We start from the raw sequence: 27,771 nt of genomic DNA on the forward strand, positions 1-27,771 counted from the left end.
AAAGAGACTTAGGAAGGATGGGATAAGGGAAGAATCTGATTATTGTACTTTGGATATCAGTGACGAACTGGATAGGGATATTATGTGAGGAGATATGAAGGGAGAAATGGAAATAGTGAATACAGGATACAGATTTGTAGGAATTTAGCTTCCTTAGTTCTGTGGTACATACAGCTTTTCTAATATTTTATTATTGTAGCTTCCCCCTTGGGGGAAGCAGTGGGAGGTCTGTTGCAAACTCACTGACTGTAGACTTGCTCTCTCATCCATGTAAACATGCCCTCATTGTTTTTCCTCATCTAGATGCTTTCCAACTGCAATTCCTTAAACCTGTTTTGCAGCATCCACTGCACTACAGACCAACTGTCAAACCTCTGAAACCTTCATCTTTCTCTGTACTTTGCCTAGGTTCCCACTAGTTGCCCTGAGGCAGGCAAGAGATGGCTACTAAAGCACCAAAATGAAGTAAACATGCATCAACACTGGCAGGACTAACTTAACTATTCTGATTTTCAGAGCATCAGCAGAAAGAATAGACAGACTTAATTTAAAAATATCCTTAAAATATAAGAAAATGTCTATTTCATTTTTTATTTTTATTTATTTTCATGTGTATTTTCATTGGAAGATTTGTCTGATATCCTCAAACCCCCTTGTTCTTTCCCATGTGTTCTTGAACCCTTTGGTCACATAGGAAGGTAAGGTTGTCAGGGATCCAAATGACTTGTATCTTCCTTTCAGAGGTATTGAGGTGCCAGATTAGTTTCATCCACTGTAACTGGAAGCACTTCGTTTCTGCTTTGATGTGCTACTACTGGAGCCACAGTTTTGGGGGCTTGATTTTTTCTCAATCCTCTCTTCATCTTTCATTTTATTCTACTGTTTCTGTCCTGTTAGAAAAACTGTGCACACGTGCAATTCTTGTCAAATAAAAGCCAAACACTTGTCACTTGTAGACCCTTTAACTGAAATATATAGTATTAAATCTTTTCAATATCCTAGGTAAATATGACGAGGAAAAAAAAACATGGTCAGTGATGAAACGTTTGGAAATAACCAGACAGCAGTGGGAAAATGAAGACACTGCTGCTGTTCTGCAAATATTGTAATTTAATATCTGTAACAAAATCCAATGTAAATTTCAGAGTTAAGCCAAAGAAATTCTATGCTGAAGTGATGATGAAATGGCAGAACATTAGACCTCAACAACGACAAGTCTAACTATTTTAACATACTGAATTTGAGAAGTGTAAAGCTTTAGAAATTAGTAATACTGATATATTTTTAATGGACTACGTTCTATTTGCTTTGGTGGTGATGTTTTTTTCTTAAGTACAAATGTGAATCTCTCGGCCCTAAAGAAATTTCCTTTGATTTATCTTACAATGTTATCAGTTGCAAAACAGCTGTTACATTGTGGCCAGGGGCCATGACAACCCATTGTGTTCACTCCATACCTTTTCTTCTTCCTATGTTATTTTCTATGGGAAATTTCCCTCTAACCCAGTTCACTCCACAACCACAAAGCACAGAGGTTCTCCTCCCTATTGCACGCTTCCTCTTCCACCACAGTCTCCATGAGACTGCAGCTCCTGGAGAAGCAATGCAACCAAGGAATTAGCTGTTGACCACTACTCACAAAACAAGTCTTACTGGACTATGCATTTTTGGCAGAAAACAAGCAAAGGGATTTAAATAAAAATGTTGTATTAGCATTCACTCATCTGGTGTTTGAGTAAGAAAGAAAAAAGTTTTCTAATCAAGAAGATATACTTCACTGTGGCTTCAGAAGTGCCTTTAATTTTTTTTTCTCTTCTGTATCTCCATTCTCCAAACTCTAGCGTAGTTTCTCTCTGTTAGTTAGGGAAAAAAAAACCCCAAACCACTATATTTTCCACCTTGAAATTTAAAACAGAAATGCTGTGTGAAGCCAAGTCAATTATAAATCAGGCACTCTAATTCTAAAGGCTGGAGAGGCAGTTCTACCAAGAATTACAGTATCAAAAGGTGGAGTGTTCACAAGAGCCACTGATATCCTGAGATTTCAGCAAAAAGCTCACTCCTAAAGCTCCCTTGAACTCTGAAATATATCTTCCAGCTTGCCCTAGTTACCAGATCTCTATATCAGACATTTCTCAGAGTTTCAGCAACACTGTTGTGTCTTCTCAGAGTAATGACGAAGTGCACATCATGGCAATACCTACCTCTAGCTTTCCTCTCCGCTGCTAGCCCTCCTAGTCCAGAGCTACTGGAACTCCAGTTCTGTCTAGGTCCAGAACAGACTAGATTTCTCACTGGTTTGTCCGGTCATAGCTGAACTACAGCTAAATAAAAAGAAAAGTGTATTTTCTGTGTAAGGCTTAGCCTAACTGTATTAAAACTTAGCAAAATAGAGTAGCCAAGTTCAAGTTTTGGGAATTCTCATAAAAAACACGTCAAAGATCCAACAGCTGTCCTAGTTCTGCTAGAAGATGCCTTTCTTTGAACCCTTTTTATCTAGGAACATTGTTGACAGACCTTTCTGAATGCTCTGTATTCAGGGTACTGAAGACAGAAGAAATAGGTGTTTGACATGTGAGCACAATAAAAACAGTTATTCTCTATGTCCTATGAGAAAAAGGCAGCAGGTTGGACAAGAAGCGCTGACAGACTGCGTGCAGATTACATGCTGTCAGCTAAATCATGTTAAGGAATGTCCTGTAACTAAGTAAACTAACTAAACCCTCTGGTCTTTCTGTCTGTCTTTCTCCCTTTAAAAAACCTCAGGACTTTTGACTCTTGAAATATATACTTCTTATTTATTTTTTGATGATACTTTCATTCCTGTTTTGTAAGTTACAGAAAATCACCTTCCAAATTTGTCAGCTGCCTAGTAGATAAAAAGGTTCCTAAGGTTTGGGTTTGTATCTTGACTTTTTGCGCTGCTTTTGTTTAGAGCATAAATTTAATTTGGCATCACCAGTCCTTGAAGTTCAAAGACTGGCACTATATTGCCTGTCTTATTTCAGTCTCAGTCCAATGAGCATTTACTTGTGCCAGGTTTCAGGTCTCTATCTTAGCCTCCAAGCCAACTACACTGGTTGTTTCTTAATACTTATAAACCTAAAAATATAAAAATCATGTCTATCCCTATCCTGATCACTCCTTTTAAAGACTCTACAATGCTTTCATTTTAAATATCTTCCTAAGAAAGGAACTATTAATTTTACCTTCATTTTAACTTCTTCTTTCCTTCTTTTTTTCTTAAGCAACATCCAAAATTGGTATGGTGAGTGGGTTGAGTTTTATTAATTGTTTTTTTGCTATTTTTACTTCCATTTTCATTGTAGTTTTGCTTCTGAACAGCACCAACTGCAGTGAAATTGTAAAAATAAAAGACTTGTCTGTTACCTGAGTTACTCCCAAACAGAAGCCTGTAAATAGTGCTAGTTTTAATCTCTAGGAGGAAAGAGTATTTCAGACATACAGGACCAATTTTAATTAAGGAACTAGAGCTGCCAGATAGTAATGAACTGATTTAAATCTGTAACTGAGAAAATATTGGTCACAATAATGATGTTATGAAATGAAAATTGGCTGCTTGGGATAGACAGATTTTAATTTCCAGATGTCTGTGACAAAACACATTTCACTGAGAAAAATTTATGTGCTAATCTGTATGCAGGTGATCTCTTGAAACTTTGTTGGCAGCCTTAATCAAAGAGGAGGCAATCACAGACAAAGACGGGAATAATGCCAAGGTTTAGGGAAGGTACATCTGTCAAAATATGGGGCACCTAATTATAATAAACTGATTTAATAATAAACCTATTTGGCTTCCAAAGCGATTACAGTTTAGACATTCTCTCTGCTATTTCAGTCTGTATCATCACAAGACATTTTCGCTTGGACAACAGCTGCACACCATGTATCAATCCAAGGAAGGCACAATGAAACCACTTATGACTACATTTTTATTCCTGAAGCAGAATCTTATTCCTATTCAGTTGCGTTTTTTTCCTAAATAAAGAAGAGTGTAAAGAGTTCTTTACAAGCATACATGACCAGCTTATATAGTTCAGAATATGACAGCTGTGTGAAATGTATTATATATGCAATATATTTTATTTACATCTGCACATATAAAACATATCCTCAGTGATGCTACTCTTCTTTAGCAAACACTCCCAAAAATTCTGCAGAAAACCCTAATTCTTTGTATTAACATTCTTCAACATTCTTCAATACTGCCTTCAGTGTAGAGCAAGTAGCATTGATCCTTGAGATGGATCTGGGTACAGGAACACAGCTTTTTCCCTATTGTTCATGGTCTGAAACAGAGTGGTCTGTCTGCATTCTCAGCAGGGGTTTGGTTGTCTATGAAGGCAGAAAGTTAAGTGCACAGTCTAGCAGTACAGCTTGAAAGGTCCTGTGTGACCACTATTGAGCACTGTTCCCAGTGGTTCTGAAATGTAAATGAGCATCAACAGGATCTAGATCAACAGGATGCATTGGAGAGAGCAGTGGGTGTCTGTGTTGAACAGCACAGGAAATAATCGAAGATGGTTAGCTGGCTATTCCAGCTGCAGCTTCACAGGTCACAGAGTCCCCCTGCATGGCTCAGTTGAGGGTAATCAAGCACATTGTGTGAATGCCATACAATTAGTGATTTTTACTGTCAGTCCACAATTCCAGATGCAATGCCAATTGCCAACTGTGATCACTTGCATATTCACTATGGATCCACATCTTCATGAAATATCAAATTGGAAATTGATCTATTGATTCCTCGTTGTATTGTTATCAAAACCTCTTTTCAGTTACACATAAAAGCTTTTGTTTTATACCAAAGAACATAATGCTTGCTGTCAGACTGGTTATCACGATGTCTTGAACCACAATCCAAGTGGCAAATAACTAATGTCTGCTGAGAATTCATTTTAAGGTTGTCTTTCATTGCCTTCTGTCTTGGTCTGTCTGATGTTTGTTCTCGGGAGATTGAAAACATGCACTTTTAAACATTATTTGCTCTTCATTAATTATATTTAGGATCATTCCATGTCTTACCTATAGTACTCTTCTATTTTAATGAAGATTAATGCCAAATGTACTGGGTCTGGCTAGGATGGAATGAATTTTCCTCAAGACAGCCCATAAATCCTGTGTTTTGGATTTGTGATTAAATCAGTGTTGATAACACAACAGTGTTTTGCCTATTGCTGAGCAATGCTCACACAGCATCTAGGTTTTCCTTATTCCACTCTGCTCCAGCAGCGAGTAGACTGAGCATGAAACTGGGAGGGAACACAGCCATAGCAGCTGGCCTCCACTGACCAAAGGGTATCCCATGCTATAAAATGTGAGGATCAGCAACATACACTCAGGGAAAGGAGAAAGGTGGAATGCTTGTGGTTATGGTGTTTTGTTTCCCCATGTAACTAATACGTGTGATTAAGCCCTTCTTTCTGGAAAGTGGAAAACACCAGCCTGCTGATAGGATGCAGGGAATAAATTCCTTTTGTCTTTTTAGGGTGAATAGCTTTCCCTCACCTATTAAACTGTCTTTATGTTGACTCATGAGGTTTTTTGGCTTTTGCTCTTCCCATTCTCTCCCCATCTCACTGGCGGGGTATGTGAGCTACTGGGTGGAAACTTGCTGGCCAGGGTCAATCCACCACATTACAGGTAGCAGAGTCTTTAATTTTTTACTTCTAAGTTTCCAGTACTAGTTTGTGACATGCAACATTGTCAAGTTTGGTACCTGACTACAAAATTACTATAAGATAGCTAGCATTTTTCTCAAAGTTTCAGAGTATTTCAAATATAAGACTAAAGTGAAAAAGCCAACTTCCATATTTAGAAAAAGTTTTAAATCCTTAATATTTAAAAGTCAGAAAGAAAGCAAAATCTCACTGTTTTTAAACCAGTCTGTTCAGCCTGGAGGAGACTGAGAGAAGACCTCACGCAAGTTTACTGCTTCCTCACAACAGGAGGAGCAGGCACCAATCTCTGCTCTCTGGTGATTAGTGGTGAGGTCCCAGGATGTGCCAGGGAAGGATTAGGTTGGATATCGGGAAGGGGTTCTTCACCCAGAGGATGGTGAAGCACTGGAACAGGCTCCTGAGGGAAGCAGTAATGGTGCCAAGCCTGACAATATTCGAGATGCATTTAGACAATGCACTGAGACACACGGCGTGAATGTTAGGGTTGTTCTATGCAGGGACAGGAGCTGGACTCGATGATCCTTGTGGGTCCTTCCAACTCAGGACTGAAACAAGAAATAGTTATGTTATAAAAAGTGGATTTTTTTTTTATTTAAACTAAAATAAAGTTTCATCTAAGTAATTGTATTTTTTTGAAAGTTAGACAGAATGTCCCTCTGACTGTGTGGTTTTTTCAAGCGGTGTTTTCCCAGACACTGTTCATTCTTTGAACACCCTTAACACAAGATGTTCTTGATAACATCTTCTGTTAAATATGATCCGTGCTGAGCGGGCATCTCTACTTCTGCAATCACCTCTCTTCGTAGCCTTTCTGTATCTCAAATCACAGAATCACTAGGTTGGAAAAGACCCACAGGATCATCAAATCCAACCATGAAATGAAAGGTCAGGCAGAGAGCTGGAGCAGGCTCCAAATTAGTAAGAGCTTCTACAGTTGTTAAGTTGATAATAACATTAAAATTAGTCCTTTGAAAGTAATAGAACGTGAGTAAGATTTCTGGGAAAATATATACCTATGCATGTAAGTGGGAAGCATATTCTGTAACCAGCTTTTGTCCCGTCGCACGGGATTGATGGAGATCAGTCCCTCGGGCTGCCCAGGCTGATTGCTTTCTAAAACCCCAAAACGGGTTTTGGAGAGTTTATTTGCCGGCATTTTCGGCATCAGTGATTCCACGGTTCTACCACCCTCCCTGGGGCGAGGAAGGCTGAGTTCACACAGACACACGGACAGCGTCCGGCCCCCTCGGCGCCAACCGTGTACCCGCCGTCTCCATGGAAACACCCTCGGTGGGCGTGGCCCCGCCGTCTAGGCCCCGCCCACTACCCCGCGGCGCCTGTGGACACGCCCCCCGGTGGGCGCAGCCACCGCTCCGCGGCCCCGCCCCCCGCCCGCCCGCGCGCGCGCACCGCCCCGGAAGATGGCGGACGGCGGGGCCGGTCCCGGGGCGCAGGAAGGGGAGCCGAGCGCGGCGGGCGGCGTCCGGAGGGATCGGCAGCCCCGGAGTAGCGGCCGCCCGCCCAGCGCGAGGGATTTGCAGGTGAGTGGGTGGAGCTGGGCGTGTGTTCCCCCCCCCTCCCCGTCCCACCGCGGGGGCGCCCCGCTTAGCTGGGTGGGACCGGGACTCTGAGCAGAGGCTGCTGTCGGCTTTTCTTTCCCTTTTTGCCGCCCCTTTTTAAGGCTGGGAGGGCAAGGAGCCTCTGGAAGAGGACCGGGCGCTTTAGGAGGCGGTGGGTGGTCTCCTAGGAGTGGGAAGGGCTCTCCAGACGCCGCGTTTTCGCCGAAATTGAGGTGCTTTTGCAGCTCCTGGCTGTGTGGCGGGGGTGTCCCTGCCCCCGTGAAGCCGCAGGTCTCCCCAGATGTGGTGAGAGACTGAGGGCGAGATTCTTCCCCGGGTTTACACGGGGAAAGTTTTGATAGAGCGGGATCCCAAGTGTAACTCAGCTTTGGTACATAAATGTTTAATGCAAACGCTTTTAGCTCTTGTGCGTGGCTTTGAAACTGTGTTTTTAGCAGCAAGTTGGTTGGAAAACAGGTGGAAGTGTTAGTAACTGAAACTGCCCCTGTTCTATTGTATTTAATCGTATGGTTTAAATCGTATGGTTGGACTCGATGATCTCAGAGGTTTTTTCCAACCTGGTGATTCTACGAACCTAATTGTTCACAACTAATGGAGAAAGATGATTATACTTTTCCTTGGTTACGGTTTGGGATTCTCATAGGATCTTGTTGAGATTAACTTTCACAGAATTGCAGAATGACCTGAACCAGTCTTGGCTCTATGGAGGACACAATCAAACAAACTTCATCGGCTGGAGCAGAGGTGACAGGCAGGAGTATCTAGGTGAAAAATGTCTTGGTGCCCTTTGGGGGAAAGTGGTGCAATGTAACCATGTACCAGTCTCAACACAAGTTCTGGCCCTGGAGACGCAAGCAGAGTCGTGTCTCACAGAATCACTGAATGATCTAAGTTGGAAGGGACCCACAAGGATTGTCAAGCCCGACTCCCGTCCCTACATAGGACAATCCTAACATTCACACCATGTGACTGAGGGCATTATCCAAATGCTTCCTAAATATTGTTCGGCTTGATGCCTTTACTGCTTCCCTGGGGAGCCTGTTCCAGTGCTCCACCACTGGAAGGTGGTGAAGAACCTTTTCCTAATACCCGACCTAAACCTCCCCGGCATACTTTCCTACCGTTGCTTTGGATTGTACCATTGGTCACCAGAGAGAAGAGATCAGCTCCTGCTTCCATTGTCAGGAAGCAGTGAACTGTTCTGAGGTCCTCCCCTCAGTCTTCTCTTTGCTACAATATGTAACAGTAATAAGGTCTGTGTTAATACTTTTGGTTCACAAGGTCTTCAATAGGTCAGCTGAAGCAGGCAGGCATTTTGGGTAGATGATTATTGATAAAACGTTAAAAAACAAAAAGTACCCTCCTGGGTCAGAGTAGCTGACCATCAATCTATCCATCTAGCTCAGTACCTGGTTTGTAATGACCATAAGAGATACAGTATGAGGCAAGAACAGAAGCCTGACTGTGCACTTTTATGCTTTCTCAGCTTTTGGATTAGGGATGGTACAGGGTAGCTCTTTGCCTGTTCCTTTTAAGTGTTCATTTATTGACTTCTTGTCTATGACTTACCCCGTCAACTTTACTTATCTGAAAGATATTTGCTTATACCCTCAGATAGAAAGAAGGTCTTCAGTGGTTTTATTGAGCTGTTTTATTACTCAGTTTAATTTTCTTAATGGGTATAATTCCTCAGCTCATATTTTTCTCTTGCAGCAAATACCTCACAATAATGCAGGATTAGTATCCTGTGTTCATAGCAGTGTGTTTTGAAGGATGGATGATGCTTCATTTTATTTTGTGCATTCCTTCAACATAAAACTGTAATGAAACTGTAGTCTAGTATCTGTTCTGGTGTGTATGATAAAATGTTAACATCACTTGCATAGTGTGAACAAAATGGTTTCAGGACAACATTAAGGATGATTTGGCAAAGTATTTATTATGCAGGACAAAAGTAAGATTGCTAAAAAATGACGTTAGGTGTGCCTCAAACAGTTCCCTAAAACTGAACTTAGAAGGGGTATGGCAGCATTTGGGGAACCTTTGGGGAAAAACTTTTCTTTCTTTTTTTTTTTTATTATTTGCAATGATGTCTTCATTTCAAGCCAGCAAGGCTTATTTTAGTTACATTTTTTCCATGTCTGTGTAAAATGCTTGAAAATGTATTATTTGCATCCAGTTCTTATAAGGGGGATACGTTGCAATTGTATTTCGATTTGTTAACATTAATGAACTGATGTATATAATAAGCATGTGTATATATACTCTTGTGATTCTGAATCTAATGCAGGCTGAATGTAGCTAGTTGGGTTTTTTTAATAAAATAGAAAGGAAGTTGAATTTAGAGAAGTAGTTGGGGTTTCTCATGTTAATATTTATAATTTTCTGGTGATGTGCACATTTTGCATTAGTTTTTGTCTTATTTCTGTTCCATATGTAGTTCTAGAGTACAGATTTCTAAAGAGTTCTGTTTCCAACAGTTGGCCTTGGCAGAGTTATATGAAGATGAAGCTAAAAGGCAGTCATTGTGCCATGACAAACCAACAACTACAAAGATCAGTAGCACAAAAGTACCACAGAGGTGAGACGTACTTTGTACTTAAGAAATGTGTTGAGTGGGTTCTGTATTAGCTCCCAAAACTTTGTCTTACTTGATCTTCCTCCTTCTACGAAATGTGATCTAAAGCAGTTCAAAATACTATTTAAATTAATTTATTTAGGAGCCTTTGTGCTACATGATATTCCAAAGCACTTTAAACTTATTTCAGATAAAATAAGATTAAGGTGCTGAAAGTGAAATGCCGAGTTGTGCTTTCTTTACACAAGCAGAATTTGGTAATTTACTGTGCAAGAAAAATACTGCAGTGTTTTGCTTCTTCAAAATTCAGCAAATCAGTAGTTTGTGTGAAACTTGGCAATTGAGCTGTTTTGAGTGTGTTACTTGTGTAAGTACCTGATGAGACAAATATTCATTTGAAAAATTATTGGTAGGTTTATTAGTAGTCTCCTGTGAGGTGAGAGAAATAAGAAGGGCTTCTTAATGAATTTGTCTGGGTTTGGCAGGTGGAAGGAAAGACATGAATCTATATACAAATCCAGCTATTGCTGGCCTGCAGTGTTTGCAGTTCCTGTAGCATTTGAATTCAATGTAGTTTTAAATTTTTTATAAAGACATCTTGCCAGTTTTTAATTAATTTTCATTTAAATTGTTTTAAAGAGAAGTCGTTACATCATTATTGTCAGTGATGCCATATCAAGCCTTTGGCTTGTCTTTCAGCCACTGCTGCCAATATGGATCTCTGTTTTAAAGGAGGTTAAGCAGCAGAAATGATCTTAGTCACTAGAGCCATGCTTCAAGCGCATCTGCAAATGCAGATCTTCAGAAAGAGGCATTTATTGCAGTTTGTGACACTTAGAAAATAGTAGGGTCTTTTGTGAGATTTTTGTTTGTTTGGGTGAAACCACCAAAGTTGGTTAATCAGCTATATAGAACACAGTTTTTAAAGAAATAAAGCAAATGGCTCCATTTACCAATACATATCATGAAGTTACAACTTCCCACTCCCAACTGAAGGAAAAGCTGCAGTACAGTATCTCAAATACTTCAGTGTGATAAGTGTTGGCAAACAGTTGTTCTTTATTGGCAGTCATAGTGGAATCTGTCTGAGAAAGAAGGGATGGTTGCTATTTGCTTGGTATCCAAAATGAGGTTTTTCTTTTAGTAGACTATTTTGCTCTCAGATGATCAATATATTAACTGCAAGGAAACACGGTGCTGCTTTTGAAGTCATCTACTTGGCTTGCCTTCCACAGTTGCAGGTATAGAAGAATATCTGTGGGCCCTGCTGGAATGAGCACCGTGTTATATATGCTGTCACGTTGTGTAAGCTCCTTTAAGGAACTTAAGATTATTGGCACAAAAAATACAAGTCCCCCAAAACCTACAATGCAACAAAGAAAGAAATAGAAGGCAAAAAGGGTTTCTAGTGCCTGCGGCCCAAATCCATAAGAATGCATTTTTTTTCTGAGCAAGTAATAAGAAGCAGATGCTGGGATGTAGAATTACGTTGTTTTATCAACACTGTTATTAAAAAAGCAATGGCCTGCTCCGCTATGCAGATAAACTGCATAACTCTGACTTAGTGATCTGCCATTACTCATGTAGCAGATTGTATGTTCTTATCCGATAGTAGCTGGCTACTTCATATATATCTTGCATTAATGAAATTTATCATCAAGTACTGCAGGATAAAAGCGTATATCTGTTCAGCTTTTCCTGGCAGGCTAAGAACTCTAGCTTGTCCTGTGGTAGCTTTTCAGTCTCTTCCAATCATAAAACAGAAGCTGATCCTGCATTTTAATCATCTTTTGAATGTGTTTGTGATGTTGCTATTCAATGCATTTTTAAAATTGTGTAAAATAGGAGAGAGAACTACTACTTCTTAGTTTTTCAGGATCGTCATAGACAAGGACTCCAAAGAATCACAGAATAACCAGGTTGGAAGAGACCCACCGGATCACCGAGTCCAACCGTTCCTACCAAACACTAAACCATATCCCTCAGCACCTCGTCCACCCGTGCCTTAAACACCTCCAGGGAAGGTGACTCAACCACCTCCCTGGGCAGCCTGTTCCAGTGCCCAATGACCCTTTCTGTAAAGAATTTTTTCCTAACGTCTAGCCTAAACCTCCCCTGGCGGAGCTTGAAGCCATTCCCTCTTGTCCTGTCCCCTGTCACTTGGGAGAAGAGGCCAGCACCCTCCTCTCTACAACGTCCTTTCAGGTAGTTGTAGAGAGCAATGAGGTCTCCCCTCAGCCTCCTCTTCTCCAGGCTAAACAACCCCAGCTCTCTCAGCCGCTCCTCATAAGGCCTGTTCTCCAGCCCTTTCACCAGCTTTGTTGCTCTTCTCTGGACTCTCTCCAGAGCCTCAACATCCTTCTTGTGGTGAGGGGCCCAGAACTGAACACAGTATTCGAGGAGCGGTCTCACCAGTGCCGAGTACAGAGGGAGGATAACCTCCCTGGACCTGCTGGTCACGCCGTTTCTGATACAAGCCAAGATGCCATTGGCCTTCTTGGCCACCTGGGCACACTGCTGGCTCATATTCAGTCGGCTGTCAACCAACACACCCAGGTCCCTCTCCTCCAGGCAGCTTTCTAGACAGACTTCTCCCAGTCTGTAGCACTGCATAGGGTTGTTGTGCCCCAAGTGCAGGACCCGGCATTTGGCCTTGTTAAACCTCATGCCATTGGACTCTGCCCAGCGGTCCAGCCTGTTCAGATCCCTTTGCAGAGCCTCCCGACCCTCCAGCAGATCGACACTTCCACCCAGCTTAGTGTCGTCCGCAAACTTGCTCAGGGTGCACTCGATGCCTTCATCCAGGTCATTGATGAAGACATTGAACAGGGCTGGACCCAGCACTGAGCCCTGGGGAACCCCACTTGTCACTGGCCTCCAGCTGGATTTCACACCATTTACCACCACTCTCTGGGCCCGGCCATCCAACCAGTTTTCCACCCAGGAGAGTGTGCGCCTGTCCAGCCCAGAGGCTGACAGTTTCTCAAGCAGAACGCTGTGAGAAACTGTGTCAAAGGCTTTGCTGAAGTCCAGGAAGACCACATCCACAGCCTTTCCCTCATCCAGTAGCCGGGTCACTTTGTCATAGAAGGCGATCAGGTTAGTCTGGCAAGACCTGCCTTTTGTGAACCCATGTTGACTGGGCCTGATCACCCGGTTCTCTTGCATGTGCTTCATGATAGCACTCAAGATCACCTGTTCCATGACTTTCCCTGGCACTGAGGTCAGACTGACAGGCCTGTAGTTTCCTGGGTCCTCCCTGCGGCCCTTTTTGTAGATGGGCACAACATCAGCCAGCCTCCAGTCCAGTGGGACTTCCCCAGTCTTCCAGGACTGTTGGAAGATGATGGAAAGGGGTTTGGCCAGCACATCCGCCAGCTCCTTCAGTACCCTAGGGTGAATCCCGTCCGGCCCCATAGACTTGTGACTGTCCAGTCGGGCTAGCAAGGCTCTGACCACCTCCTCTTGGATCACGGGAGCCTCATTATGCTCCTCTAGCTCCTGGGTTTGTACACAGACGGAACGATCCTCCTTACGACTAAAGACTGAGGCAAAGAAGGCATTAAGTACCTCAGCCTTTTCCTCATCCCCTGTTACTGTTGTCCCTTCTGTGTCCAATAGGGACTGTATGGTCTCCCTAGTCCGCCTTTTATTATTTATATATTTGTAGAAAGATTTTTTGTTATCTTTCACTGACTTGGCCAATCCAATTTCTAGCTGAGCCTTAGCCCTTCTGATTTTTTCCCTACACAATCTCACTTCCCTCCTGTAGTCCACCCAAGAGGCCTGTCCCTTCTTCCAGAGGCCATAAACATTTCTTTTCTTCTTGATATCCCTCAAGATCTCTCTATTCAACCAAGCTGGCTTTCTCCCCTGCCGGCTTTTTTTCCGGACCACAGGGATGGCTATCTCCTGAGCTGCTAGGACCACCCCTTTGAAGAGCTCCCAGCCCTCCTGGGCTCCCTTGCCCTTGAGTACTGTCTCCCATGAGACTTCACCAACCAGCCTGCTGAAGAGATCAAAGTCTGCCCTCTGGAAATTTAATGTTACGGTCTTGCTAACCACCCTCTTCACTTCACCTAGAACAGAAAATTTTATAATCTCATGATCGCTTAGTCCTAGGCGTCCACCTACCGCCACATCCCCTACAAGGCCTTCTCTGTTCACCAACAGGAGGTCCAGGAGGGCACCTTCCCTGGTTGGTTCATTCACCAACTGTGCAAGGAAGTTATCTCCCACGCACTCCAGGAACCTCCTAGACTGCTTCCTTTCTGCTGTGTTGTACACCCAGCAGATATCAGGCAGATTGAAGTCTCCCACCAGAACGAGAGGCATCGATCTAGAGATCGACCGCAGCTGTTTATAGAAGAGCTCATCAGCTGCTTCTCCTTGGTTGGGTGGTCTGTAACAGACTCCCATCACAAAATCTCCCTTCTGGTGGGCTCCTCTGATTTTGACCCACAGGCACTCAACCTCCTCATCTCCACAATCCATCTCAGTGATGTCCAAGTCCTCCCTTACAAAGAGGGCTACCCCACCTCCTCTCCTACCCTTCCTGTCCCGTCTGAAAAGCTTATACCCCATCATAGCCGTACTCCAGTTATATGAGTCGTCCCACCACGTTTCCGTGATGGCAACGACATCATAGGCCCCTTGCCCTATGACAGCTTCCAGCTCTTCCTTCTTATTTCCCATGCTGCGTGCATTGGTGTAAATGCACTTCAGCTGAGCTGCCGAGCCTTCAGCCCTCCTAGAGGGAACAGGGTTCGTTCCCAACTGCCTGGTAACTGGAGTAGTTGACACCAGAGTGCCTGCATCTCCCTTAACACCCCGAGGTGTGTTCTCCCCCACTTTTTGTGCGGTGAGGTACTGGTGGTCCTCGCCCGCGCACCCTCTCCCAATCAACAATTCCCCACATCCAGGCTCGTTCCTGTCTAGCCTGGGCTCAACCCCCTCCCCCTTCACATCTAGTTTAAAGCTCGATTTATGAGCTTGGCTAGGTTTCTGGCAAGGGCTTTAGCCCCCCCAGGAGACCCATGTGTCCCGCCCTTAGCGAGAAAGCCTGGGGGTGCGTGAGCCCCCCCATGATCAAAAAAGCCAAAGCCCCTCTCCTCGCACCAGGCTCGGAGCCAGGTATTAATCGAATTCTTCATCCTGGCTTCCCCCTCCTCTCTATTTAGCATTGGGATGGAGCAGAATACTACTTGTGCCCCAGAGCCCTCCATCACTTTCCCAATTGCCCTGAAGCCATTCTTGATGGCTTTGGCTTTTTTGTTTGTTAGGTCATCATTACCAGTTTGGACCACTATCAAAGGATAGTAGTCTGTTTCGTGAACCAGGGAAGGAAGTTTTCTAGCCACCTCCTTCCCTGATGCACCCGGTAAGCAGCAGACCTCTCTGTGGAGCGGGTCCGGTCTGCAAATGGGTCCCTCCATTCCTTTTAGGAGGGAGTCCCCTACAACAATCACCCTCCTCTTCTTCTTGATGGAGGATGTTTTTATCTTTCTCTGAGAATGGTGCAGCCTAGGGAAGGATTCTAGGCTGTGGGAGCCACCATCCTCATCCTCAGGGCTGGATTCCACCTGCAGCACCTGGTACTTGTTCGCCAGGGGGATCTGGGGCTTTGCTGTATGAGTGAGGGGAGTAGGTTTCCTTCCTCTGGCAGGAACTTGCTGCCATTCCCCATCTCTTGTTCCCCCAACCCTGCAGTTTGCAGGTGGATGATGTTCGGACACTCCAGCCCCAGCAGGCTGCTGAGTTTGTGAGAGGGCCCTGCTCCACTGGTCAATCTCCCTCTCACACTCCCTGATGGTCCTCAGTCTCTTCACCTCCTCTCTTAGCTCCTTCACCATGTGAAGGAGTTCCCCCACTCGAGCGCAGCTTTCACAAGTGGGGCCAGGACCAGAGGCACGAGCCGGTGTGGGAGGGGGGCACTGCCTGCAGCCCAGGGTCTGGGTAGCTGCATGCACCCACTGTGGCTCCGTCTGGGTGGCAGCATCCACCCTGCCTGCTGCAGCACACGGAGCAGCTTTAACCTTCTGACGGGTGGCCACCATGGTCTTCAGTGTCTTCTCTCTAGTCTCTAGGTCCTCTCTGCGCCCTGCCTGCTCGAACTGCCGCTCAAACTGCCCCGCACCTCTTTGCCACGCTCCTCTTCGCCGTGCTCCAGGTCGCGGTGCTCCCAGGGGCGCAGTTTAAATCTCCCGCGGTAGCTGCCGGGACCGCCCCCTCCCGTCAGGCACCGCGCGGGACCGGCGTGTGGGGCTGTCAGGACCCCCGCCTGGGTTTTTTATTTTTCTGGGATTTTCCCGGCTCCGGGAAGCTCCCACCGCCTCAAAACGTCCGCCCCACCACAGAACTCACCGTCCTGCTGCTAGATGCTGCCGAAGAAGCAGAAAGAAAGTGATGTTGATTTCACTAGGCAACTTACTCTTGACAAAAACGGCTAAAATGCAGAAAGAATTTGAAGGGTATTTAATTCCAGTAAGTTGGGTTCTGAAACAGCTGTTGAGCTTGTGTATTACTTGTGTTATTTATGGGACTACCAGTGGCATAAAGCAGAATTCTGCATAACCTGTGTTAGAATAGACTAGAAGAGACTAGTTCAGTTGGAAGAGACCTACAATGATCATCTAGTCCAACTGTTACTGCAAAATGCCTCTGCCAGACCTGTGCCCTTTCCTGCTTATTCACTGAGAAGTGTCCATGGCTATGTGCTTTGTCCAAAAAAGAATGGTGAGAAAAACACCCAACCCCTACAATCTGATATTCCTAGTTTTTGAAAAATAAGTAGTTTCAGAAGTAAGATATGAGGGGCTTAGTGAAGTTTATGTACCAGTCACCGTCAAACATTTTCTTTTATTCTCTTGGCAGTCTTAAAATTGATTCTCTTAGAAGGTTGAGAAAACCGGAGAGAAGCATGAGCGATGACAAAGAAAACCAAAGGTATTTTTAAAACAAAAAAAAAGTCATTTTACAGTTGTGAAAGTAATTGAGTTTTTTAATGATTTTCACAGTTTGCTCCTCCTTGTTTTTCAAAATGTGAAAGCTAAGTCTGTCCTGTAAAGAGCTACCAGCTAGAGCTACCAGTAGTTACAGACAGTGAATAGTGGCTTATTAGAGTGTTATCCATATACTGCTGTAGTAAAACTATACTTAGCAGAATTTGGCTGTAGTCATGCAGGACCTGTGTATGTCCTAATATGTGACTGTGTATGAAAGGGTTGTGACTTACACTCGGACTCAAAAGCTTTTTTGCCTTCTCACAGTATCCTGAATTGTTCTGTGTATCCATCACTTAAATATTTGAGTGCTTCCTTTCTTCTTGAATACAAGCTCTGATGAGAATTCATTTTACTACCTTACCGCGATAATTCCTTTAAATCTAATAACTGAAGATTTTCTATATGAATTGCAGTTGGGAAAACAAATACAGGTTTCTGTAGAAATGAGAGATGCTCCTAAGGGATTGCCAGTTATGTGACTTAATAAAAGCAGTATGATAGTACAACAGCTTCATGCTCACTGCTAGGGTTTGGGTAACTGGAAAACATGGTAGAATCAACATCATTGTGAAGACAATGATGCCTGAAAGACAGTTTCACAGGGATTAACTGATTTGCCTTGCCCCAAGTGGTTAAGTGAAAAAGTTAAGTAAAGCAGAAAGTACTTATTAGTTATTTACGCTTCTTGTAATCATAGACAAAACATTCTCAAGTTTACCAGGTTTAATATTTATATATGGATTTTTTACAGCATCTATTCCATTGGCATTTAGAGATTCGTAGTGCTTTCCTCAAGATAATTCTCAAGGAATATCTTGATCTTCATACTCAAGCATATACAGTTTGGAATGGAATTATTTGCAGTTGAACCTCTTATCTTCAAATGGTAGAAATGGGGCTGCGTTGAAGGAAAAAAAAAGCACGAATTAGCTTTCTTAGCAGTTTCTGCAGATTTTAAAATACTTTGAAAGGTTAATTAAATTTATTAAAAACTTGCAATTTCTGATATTGGCAGGAATGGATGTATACAATATCCTCAGTGTAAAAGATCAGATTGTGGCACTGTTCAGGTTTTCCAATGACAGTTTTACACTTGTTCTGTAAAGGCAGTGTTGGTTCTAAATCTCTATTCTAACCAGCACAGGCATAGTCCCATGCACAGGACATCCCCGAGGAATTTTGTCTTTCTGTGAGCAGGCGGCATCCACATAAGAGAAGGTGTATAGAGCCATGGCTGCATGAGGACTGCATTCACTTAAACACATGGCCTTGACCCCTAATGTCTGGGCTCTGTTCCAGAAAGCACCTTGGTAGTTTTGTTAGTGAAATGCTTTGTTGGAGTAGTGCAGCTTGGATGTCTGGGAACCAAGTGAAACGTTACTGTGATCAGAATGAAGAGGTTTCTTGCCAAATTTAGCTTTTTGTTCATTTTTTTTTTCTCTTTTTATGGGAAGAAGAAAATTATACTTGTCGTTTAAAGATTTGTTGCTTATGAACATCACTATTCTAAAGATTTTATTCAGGTGACTCGGAATATAGAGGATTGCAGATTTCTGGGGCATCTAATAATCCCAGTAAAATTGTTGCTGAACTCTTCAAGGAAGCGAAAGAACATGGGGCTGTCCCGTTAGATGAATCCTCAAGAACATCTGGTGATTTCAGTAAAGCTAAGGTAAAAGTTAAAAGATATGGTGATCTCAGTTTATGTTAGCTCTCTGAAACTCGTCTAACCATATGAAAGCAAATACACCTTTTTGTGGTTCATGAATAGCAGAAGATTTGATCAATGGAGCTGTTACTATCTGTGCTCAGTTAGCTTGCTCTTGAAAATAAAGTGCAGGGAATCCCCACACAGTTTCAGGGGAAATCATTGGAAATCAACCTGAGCTGGAATTATTTGCTTTGCTTTTAATTAAAATTTATTTTAAAAACCCCAAACAAACCCTAAACCAAGGCACTGCAGTTACATCACAATCAAATTATCTTATCTGTTTAATTACTAATGTTTGAAAAAGCGTGCACATTAGAAACTCAAATGCATCACGTAAAACCTGCTTAGCCTGATTATGGTTACTAGATATAGTTTTCCACTTAGAAAATGTACAATGCTTTATATCCCAGAACCAGGCTTGCCAATGCCTTTATTTGCACTTAGGTAAGAATTTTAATAAAGTGTCTCAGGTATTTATTTCAATAATCTTTTCTACCTTTTTTTTCCAGTCATTTTCTGGTGGTGGGTATAGATTGGGTGACTCATCACAAAAGCACTCTGAATACATATATGGAGAAAATCAAGATGTAAGTAAAATTCTGGATAGTGGGGAAGCAACAGATGTCTGGTTAATTGTATTTACAGCTTGAAATGCCAGTATTACTGTAACTATGTTTATGAGGAAAAACTAAGATCTAAATGTTGGATATGTTTTAAGTAGAAATCATTAATGTGAGTGTGTCCACGGAGGACAATGTTCATTGGATACCCCTCAGGCCTCCATTATAGAACTCTTTTATATATTTATATACTTATTTTGGAATTCTTGACAGACCTTCTTTTCAGTTACTTTCCTCCAGCTGTTGTTCAGCATTCTCTTAGCTATGCTAACATTTTAATCTGCTTGCAAAGTAGCCAGTCCCAAACTGGAGGGAGGGCATGAATGTATTCTAGGAATGGGGAAGCAGCAAGTTGGAGGCCTTTTCAAAATTGTCCAGCCTTTCCTTCCTCTCACTTAAAAAGCTGGAAGTGAGGGAGAGGGTGGGGAAAAACAAAGCTCTGTACACTTTGCTATTTGTGCGAACGATTAGAGCAAATGTTAAGCCTATTTAGAAACAAGACAAAGAAATCAGTAAGGACAAAGAATGTGGTTAAGGCTGGAAGGATGCTATCTTGTCACACCAGGAGCTGCTTCCTTCTACCCTCATAAAGGAATCCTTATGCCCTCTAAATAATAGCCAGAAGGCTGTTGCAGTGGGGTTGCTGCGGACAGGCATACTTTTCTGAGGAAAGGTTAGTTTTACCAGCTAGGGAAGCCTAGTTGTGCTGGACTGAAAGGCAGTTGCAGGGAAGAGAGGTGCAGGCTCTGAAGGTGAAGGGCTCTGGCTGGGCATACAGGCGTGCAGCAAAATAAGAAGGTAGCAAAGGAGTCTGGTTTCCGGGATTTTCAGCATTTCAACTGACTGGAGCTAGTATCAGCTTTATTGGTGTTCAGCATGTAATAATTTGAGGATAGACTACTTTTCACTGTAACTGATGAACCAGCAGTAATCTGTGATTTTATGGTTTTATTTCTTAATTTATCAACAAGAAATGTTTACTGGTTTTGAAAGTAATTGGAACATTGTGAAAATCACTACACAATCACTGTATCATCTCTTGTGTCATAGACAGAAAATTAAGAGATTCTTTTTCTGCAAGTGTAAACGTGGTCTTGAAGTAGTCTATAACTATTATTCCCATTTATTCAAACAACTCTAACGATGGTAGTTACAGTGCAGTGCTCTATTCTTCTTTTGTCATTTGCATTATTTGCAATCTGCTACAAAATCTGTTTAGTATAGATAAACTGCATAACTAATTGTATAGAATTGAAATACCTTATTTGTCTATCTTCACTTTATTTTTTTTATTTCACTGTTTTTGCTTCATAGGTTCAAATTTTGCTGAAACTGTGGAGGAATGGCTTTAGTTTAGATGATGGCGAGTTGAGATCCTATTCAGACCCAACAAATGCTCAGTTTCTTGAGTCTGTTAAAAGAGGGTGAGTTAAAATGGCAGCTTTTTTGAGGTATATCTTTCAAGTGAAATTAAGAAAAATGCTTTCTCCACAGGGTTATAATTATTAAAAGCTCCAGGCTTCTTCTCTGCCTGCAACCATGAAACATACTCTGAATTTGTCCTCAGATGCATGGAACATTGAAAAATTTGGAACACTTAGGGTCTTTCTGGTGGTTTAACTCTGAATGTTACTTCATAGAATCATCAGGTTGGAAAAGACCTCTGAGATCATCGAGTCCAACCAACTTGTTGCAGACACCTTTTAGTATCTAATGGTTTGTTAGTGCATTCTAGGTTTTGCCTGTCAGTATGTTCTAGGTTTTGGCTGTCAGCTCCCTGATGGTTTTCCTTCCTTTATAATGAAATCAATTCGTAAACCAACTGGATGTCTGTGGCTTACAAAGTAAACTTACAAATAGTAGCATGTCATATTGTACTGTGTAAAGTTTTTGTGTAATTTTGTATTGCAGTTCAAAATGTAATCAGGAAACTTTTATTTTTGTAATTAAGGGAAATTCCTGTAGAACTACAGCGACTTGTTCATGGTGGTCAGGTTAATTTGGATATGGAAGACCACCAAGAACAGGAATATGTGAAGCCTAGACTGCGATTCAAAGCTTTCAGTGGCGAAGGCCAAAAACTTGGAAGGTAAAAAACTCTGAGTTTTCTGTTCTGAGTTTGTTTCTATACTATTTCAAAAGCAGTATTTAATCAATTAAGAGACTGTTGTAGAAACTAATCAGATGACTATTAAGTTAGTCTTTGCCACACATCTCAGCACTGATTTCAGAGTTGCCAGTAATCATGAATATTTATTTATAATCTTAAAATAATTAAGTCCTAGTCTTACGTTGGAATGGGTCATACAATTAACTGGATGCTTTGTGCTTTGTTGTGACTATGAGATTTTTCTCTGCTTGTTCTTGCATATGATTTTGTCTGTTTGTTTTTTTTTTAACTTCAGCTGAGCTTAAATCAGGAGCAAAGGAAGTCGTAAGCTGTACAAAATTAATGAGAAAATCTCTGGGTAGAGGGAAGCAGACACAAATAAATTGTTTCCCATTTACTGAGGAATGGGCACAACTTAGTTATAATGGGAGACTGGCCAGTAAGACTCTGCTCTGGCTTAGTAGATGTTACCTTTTACTGCTTGCATCTGCACAGAGAGAATAGGGGGTGGTATAGCTGCAATATGGTTGACCTTATGCGTATGGAAAGTATTTTTGTATGGGAGCAACTCCCGTATTTTTGGGGGGAATAAAGCAGCAGTACTATCCTGAAATACAGCCTTGTAAATGGTCTTTCACTGTAAGTTATACAAGGCAAGTTTTTTAGCTTTAAGAAAGAGAAATCATTTGTTAAACTAACTATTTTAAATTCTATCCAATATAAATGAGCAATAAGTTGTATCAAAATCTCTCAACTTTTACTAGGCTTTGATTAAAACTTCTAATGATGCTGCAAAAATCTGTAGTAGGAGCTGTTTTTTTAAAAGCAAACAACCAGAGAAAATTTATGCCCTTGAAGAATTAACTCTGCAAAGCCTGGATTGTAGGAGAGAAGGGGCTTCCTGATTGGAGCCCCTAGTTCCTCCAATTATACTAGCATCTCCAACTACAGTGTAAAGTTCCAATATGTAGTAAAAAACATGAAATTTAATGATTGAGAAAGGCTTGGACCTGGTTCTGTTTCACTTGCTGTCCTGGTGCAAGGGTAGGCCAATACTCATAAAACTCTAAGGTACAAATTCAGTTGACCAGGACGCAGTGTACCAAAATTCATTCCTGTGCCTGAGCATTTCAGACTATTTTGTCCAAAAGTGTATAATCTCAGTTCAGCCTAAATTGGTCAGCAAGAGTAAACAGGAATGTGACCTCAACTCTACCAATCATCATCTTTTTTATGTAACAATTATTGGCGTTATAGCATCTTTTTCAGTTGACTTTATATAAGCTGTTGAATTATAAATACTTCTAGAGTTCTGTTTGTGATTGCATTTATTCCTGTAATATTTTTAGTTGCCTAAAAAGGTATTACTGGTGTGGTTCTACAAGTAACTTAATTGAATAACTGATTCTTCACTAGTTTTAATCTATATTTCATCTTTATAAAATGAGGGAGTGTGCTCAGTAAAACTGAGAAGGTGGTAAGCTCTGCAAAGGGTGACATGGTGAATAATTGCATGTAACTTCCTCACCTGAGCACTTGCTTAGATTATTAAAGAAAACAGCTAGGAAAGTGAGGAAGTTCTGTATATAAGAAAATGCGTGCATCTGATGTGTGGCATTTTTGGTTTGGTAGCTTATGAAGTCTCAGGTATGTAAGCGATGAAGGGAGTAGCCAAATTATTAGCTCTTTTCAGATTTATATTCTTTTTATACTGAATGTAAAAAAAATCCAAGCTTACTGTGTGGTGATATTAGTTATCTGTTAATATCATTTGTGCTCTAAAAGGGTGAAGGAAGCCCAGAATCATAAAGCAGTGCTCCTGAAAGCAGTTACTATAGCAGTTTGGGTTAGTTTAGTGCACTATAATGGTGCATGATCTTTTTTTTTTCATGTAGTCAGGAGGTAACAGTATATAAATCTTAGTATCAAAGGCTGTCATTTCATGCTCTGCAACCATACACAAAAATAGTTTTGTTTTTACTTGATTACCTTTTTAAAATCATGCAAATATAATAATATGCACAGTTGTAAGAAAAATAAATATGAAATGTTCCGGTCATTGACAAGAAACTACAAAAGCATCATTTGTGTCTCCCTTAGAAAAACTTTGAGAAGACTTTCATTGCTTATTTGTACTAGCTATACATGGCAGACATTTAAAGAAAAAGCCAAGTAAGACATTTTTCAGTTTTGGTTTGAGTCCATTAGTAACATCTGATTTGTTTTGTTGTTGGGTTTTTCTTTTTTATCCTGTAGCCTTACACCTGAAATAATCAGCACACCTTCTTCCCCAGAGGAGGAGGAAAAATGTTTCCTTAATGCGCCAGTTGTGATTGATGATTCCATGCCAGCAACTAAAATTCAAATTAGATTAGCAGATGGAAGCCGATTAATACAAAGATTTAATCAAACACACAGGTAAATTGATTCTGCATCAATGCAGGTAACCATAGCTATTTTGATAAGTTTGTGTTTTGTCATTAAATGAATATCATCAAGACATCAAAAAGGGGAAAATACAGCTCCACCGAAATGCTACGGCTCTGTGTCATTTTCAGAACAGTGATGTACTGATAAATTGACTGTCACAGCAGAATTCTGTACTTGGAAGCACAAGATATTTGATAGCTGCAAAGTCACAAACTTTTATGACCAGTTATGTCCCGTGATTTGTAAGGACACTGTACCAACTATAGCTGTTCTCAGGGCAACTGAAATCCGGACAATCTTACTATGTAGTCACCCCAAACCTGGCCCTTCCTGGAAGGAGCATGTGGCCAAGTCAGGTGATGCTGTGAAGGCACCGTATTGCAAGGTGTGGAGTATAGTCTCAATTGGAATAAAATCCACACTGCAGGCAGAGAAATCTTGTGGCCCATAATCAAGAGCTCCAGCTTTCTCTCTACCTTGTTATACTTGAGACTGTAACTAAACGTGACTTGAGTTATAGGTATAGACTGCAACCCATATGCAGAAGGTTATATATGGGCATAAAATGATTGTTTGCAATTCTGGCATGTAGACTAGACGTAACGCTGAGAATCAACCTTTGTTTTGTTTTGAGTGACCATCTCCTCTGCACTGGCAGAGTGAGAACTTGGGTTTTTTCGATCTGTTAGTACTTTGCTGATTACAGCTTGCCATCAGTTTTATTGACATTGTTGGGGCATTGCCTCAAACGGTGTTGGCCAACCCCATTTATTTGCCTAACAGCTTGTGTTAGTGCCAGGTTTTGCAAAGCTCTGCTTTGCACTGCGTGGCTGAGAGAACTTTGTGCAGAGGGCATATATTTGAGTAGTAGTTCCACCCATGCTCCACAGTAGCAGGGTTTAAGCCAGTTGTGATCTGAAATCTGCACCATTGTGGTGGAACACAGCTGAAACCAGTCTTGAATCCTACCTTGGAGATGGTCTTAACATGGAGCCAATTCTATGTGAATATTCTTATATGGAGAGTTCACCTATTTCCTTTTTTCCTTCTGGCAGAGAATAAGTTTAGAATCCATGTGCAGCTTTCTTCCCTTGACAAGATACACAGACCACAGTGAGGCAATTTGAGCTGAGATGCCAATAGATACAGGAATAATTTTCGTATTTTAGCAGAGCTGATAATAGACATTGATAGTACTGCCTAGATCCTTTCTTCATAGCAACTACTGGAGAAGTGATAAACAGTCAGGCTCTGTAGCTGTGATGTGTTTTCTTCTGTCTGAATGAAAGGATAGAAGTGGTAAATTTCCCAGTAAAATCTGTAAACAAGCTTCTGTGCTGACAGAAGTCTATTTTAATCGTTATTGACTTTATATTGGATGTGGATCTTTTTAGTTATCCTTGCTGTATGTATGATCAAAATCAGCTGCTTAAGTGCATTGCTTCTGTCATAACCTTGAAGACAGGTAGAAAGTTGAAGTCTGCTTGTTTGGCTACAGTACATCTGCCTACTTATTAGTTAAAATACATTTACTCACAGCTTACTCTCTTAGGAGAGAAACCTCAAATTTTAGGGTTTTTATCTCTAAAATCTTATTTCTTTTTCATCCGTGTCTCATGCAACTATATGATTCTTGTTATACTGTTGACATGATTGTTTTATGAACTATTGTTCAGAAGTTTAATGCCAAGTGAAAGTAGGGGAATCCTCTTGCTACAGAAGTACATTAATTCCCCTCTGCTTTCTCATTGCTGTTGCCATATATTTTAAGTTTCAAGTAATAATTTAGCCTTTTAGGAATTTAATACTGAAATTTCTGAGGGCTGATGTTAAGATTTCTTGATTTCCTGTGTTAAGTATCAGTTTGTGATATACTTCTATGTTACAAATTTTTTTTCATTTTATTTGAGAAAAAAAGCAACATTCATTCTAATTTTTGAGGTTTTGTATGCAAGAAGCAAAAAATCCTGAGCGTCAACCATTAGTTTTCTGGATCAAATGGAAATGTAAAATCAATAGCACATATTAAATGGTTTAATCTGTTACAAGGTTTTGTGTTCTCTGATCATCTTAATGTTCAGAGATATATGTCAAAATGGAATCATACAGAGTTTTCATGTCCGTATCCTTTCCACAGGATTAAGGATATTCGAGATTTCATTATCCAGTCCCGTCCAGCATTTGCAACAACTGATTTTGTTCTTGTGACTACCTTTCCAAATAAAGAGCTAACAGATGAAAGCCTGACACTACAAGAAGCAGATATACTTAACACTGTGATTCTTCAACAACTAAAGTAATTTTATAGTTGTTGGTACAATACAGGGAGCGTGCTGTATTGTTATATAATATGTTTCTAGCAGGTAAAAAAAAAGGGAATATCAGTGTCTTTTTATTTCCCCTCTTCCACAAATCAGATTTTTGGGTTTCATGTCTTCCAGCTATAGCATATCTAACATTTTTTCAAATTTTTTAACATTGTTCAAGCTTTTTTTCAGTGTTAAGATTCGCTGTGTTGGTACGTTTCAAACCATATCTTGTACTAAATGTGTAATGAGATACGACTTTATGACTCCTCATTGTTTTGAAGGGGTTGGGAGGGAAGCATTTTTCTGAAGGGGATGGTTTCTTTCATACAGTTGGTAAGATTTGCACTATGGAAATGTTTTATGCTGCACTGATAAACAGCCATTTGGAAACTTAGCCTGTAAATTATATTTACTTTCCAAGCTGTATTAATATTAAGGAGTTATGTTTAATATGTTGACAGATAACTAATGTCTTAGTATAATTTTTGTATGTTCTGTTGGTAGTGTTTCTTGGTGTGGTATATTTATATTCTATTTTTTTATGTAATTTTCCCTGTGTCGTTGCTGATATGAGTGGATTGGTTCAGAAGATGTAAATTTCAGCTATTGCTGACTGTAATAGATTGTTCTCATTCATATTCTAGTTGTTCTATTTGTGGTGCAAAAAAAGTGAATTTTTTTCTTCGTGAAGTTAGAGAAATGGGAGAGACCACTGTCATCTGGAGAAATGCTGTGATTTAGATTTCTCGAGAGTAGGCCCATGATCGCTTTGAACCTAAATATACAGTTGAACCCTGTGTTGCAGCTACTTGATTCTTCACAACAGTTACTTAAAAAACCCCAAACAAAAAGCACCAAGATGCAGAAACACAAGTTTTTTATGCTGTCACTTGTATGCATAAAAGAAGACATATTTATTGATCACGTATTTTTGACCTGAATGTCAGGTCTTTATATTTGGAATTTTGGCCAAAGGCATTTTGTAATATTCAGTGGGGATTTGGTTGTGTGACTTTTACTACTTGTATGGAAGCTGTGGAAGTAAACCCATTAATCTTTAAAATTATATATTTTTTCAGAGAACTTGGCCCTACACTGCAGTATACAGGTAGGAACGTTATGTTGTGGGCAAAATGGCTGCTGTGCTTTCATAGTATGCAGTTTTATAGTATTTGTGGCTTTATATCACAAGTTGGTCACACTTTGAAGGAGGGTAAATGGACTGGATCTCTTGTACCGATATGTGTTAAAAATACTATTTACACTGAATATTCTGAAAATATGAATATTTGCTAGGCTAATTGTTGCTCAGTATATTTGATTAATCTTATGTTTTTACCTCAAAGTAGATATTTGAGTAAATTTTAAACGTGCAAATGTATTTGAAGTATTTTGTTTTGTAATCTGAATATCTGCATGATTTTAATCATAATTAATTTCAAATGCTAAGTAATTAAAGTTTTAAGCTAAAAAGACTACAGGCAACACTTCTTGTTTTCTTCCTTATTTATGCTGTGTTGAAGTGGTGATTGTGTTGCGTGCCAAATATTTGAACCTAAATGGAAAGCAATGGACACTCACCATACATGTATTTTATAAACTGACATTCCTCTGTATAAGTGCAAGGCCAAAGTCAGTGTTGTGGTATCCATCTTGGGGTAAAGTTACATTGCTTGTTAATTATGAAGATCATTATTAATTAAAAACTAATGTACAAAGGACAGTAG

The 27,771-nt window shown here is 40.9% G+C and overlaps 1 protein-coding gene across 2 annotated transcripts; it reads left to right on the forward strand.

The window, feature by feature from the left end:
• Positions 1 to 7,107: 7,107 nt before the first annotated feature.
• UBXN2B (UBX domain protein 2B) lies at positions 7,108 to 27,520 on the forward strand. Of its 2 annotated transcripts, XM_069854137.1 has the most exons (9): positions 7,108 to 7,243; positions 9,763 to 9,863; positions 16,734 to 16,805; positions 18,377 to 18,536; positions 19,085 to 19,162; positions 20,510 to 20,619; positions 21,147 to 21,284; positions 23,562 to 23,723; positions 25,873 to 27,520. In XM_069854137.1, the coding sequence occupies exons 1-9, from the start codon at positions 7,124 to 7,126 to the stop codon at positions 26,033 to 26,035; spliced, it is 1,104 nt and encodes a 367-aa protein (XP_069710238.1). In that variant the 5' UTR covers positions 7,108 to 7,123; the 3' UTR covers positions 26,036 to 27,520. The 2 variants fall into 2 exon arrangements, with proteins under 2 accessions (XP_069710238.1, XP_069710239.1); XM_069854138.1 differs by lacking the exon at positions 16,734 to 16,805.
• Positions 27,521 to 27,771: the final 251 nt, after the last annotated feature.

The sequence above is a fragment of the Phaenicophaeus curvirostris genome, chromosome 3, assembly GCF_032191515.1.
Source record: "Phaenicophaeus curvirostris isolate KB17595 chromosome 3, BPBGC_Pcur_1.0, whole genome shotgun sequence".
Taxonomy (NCBI): domain Eukaryota; kingdom Metazoa; phylum Chordata; class Aves; order Cuculiformes; family Cuculidae; genus Phaenicophaeus; species Phaenicophaeus curvirostris.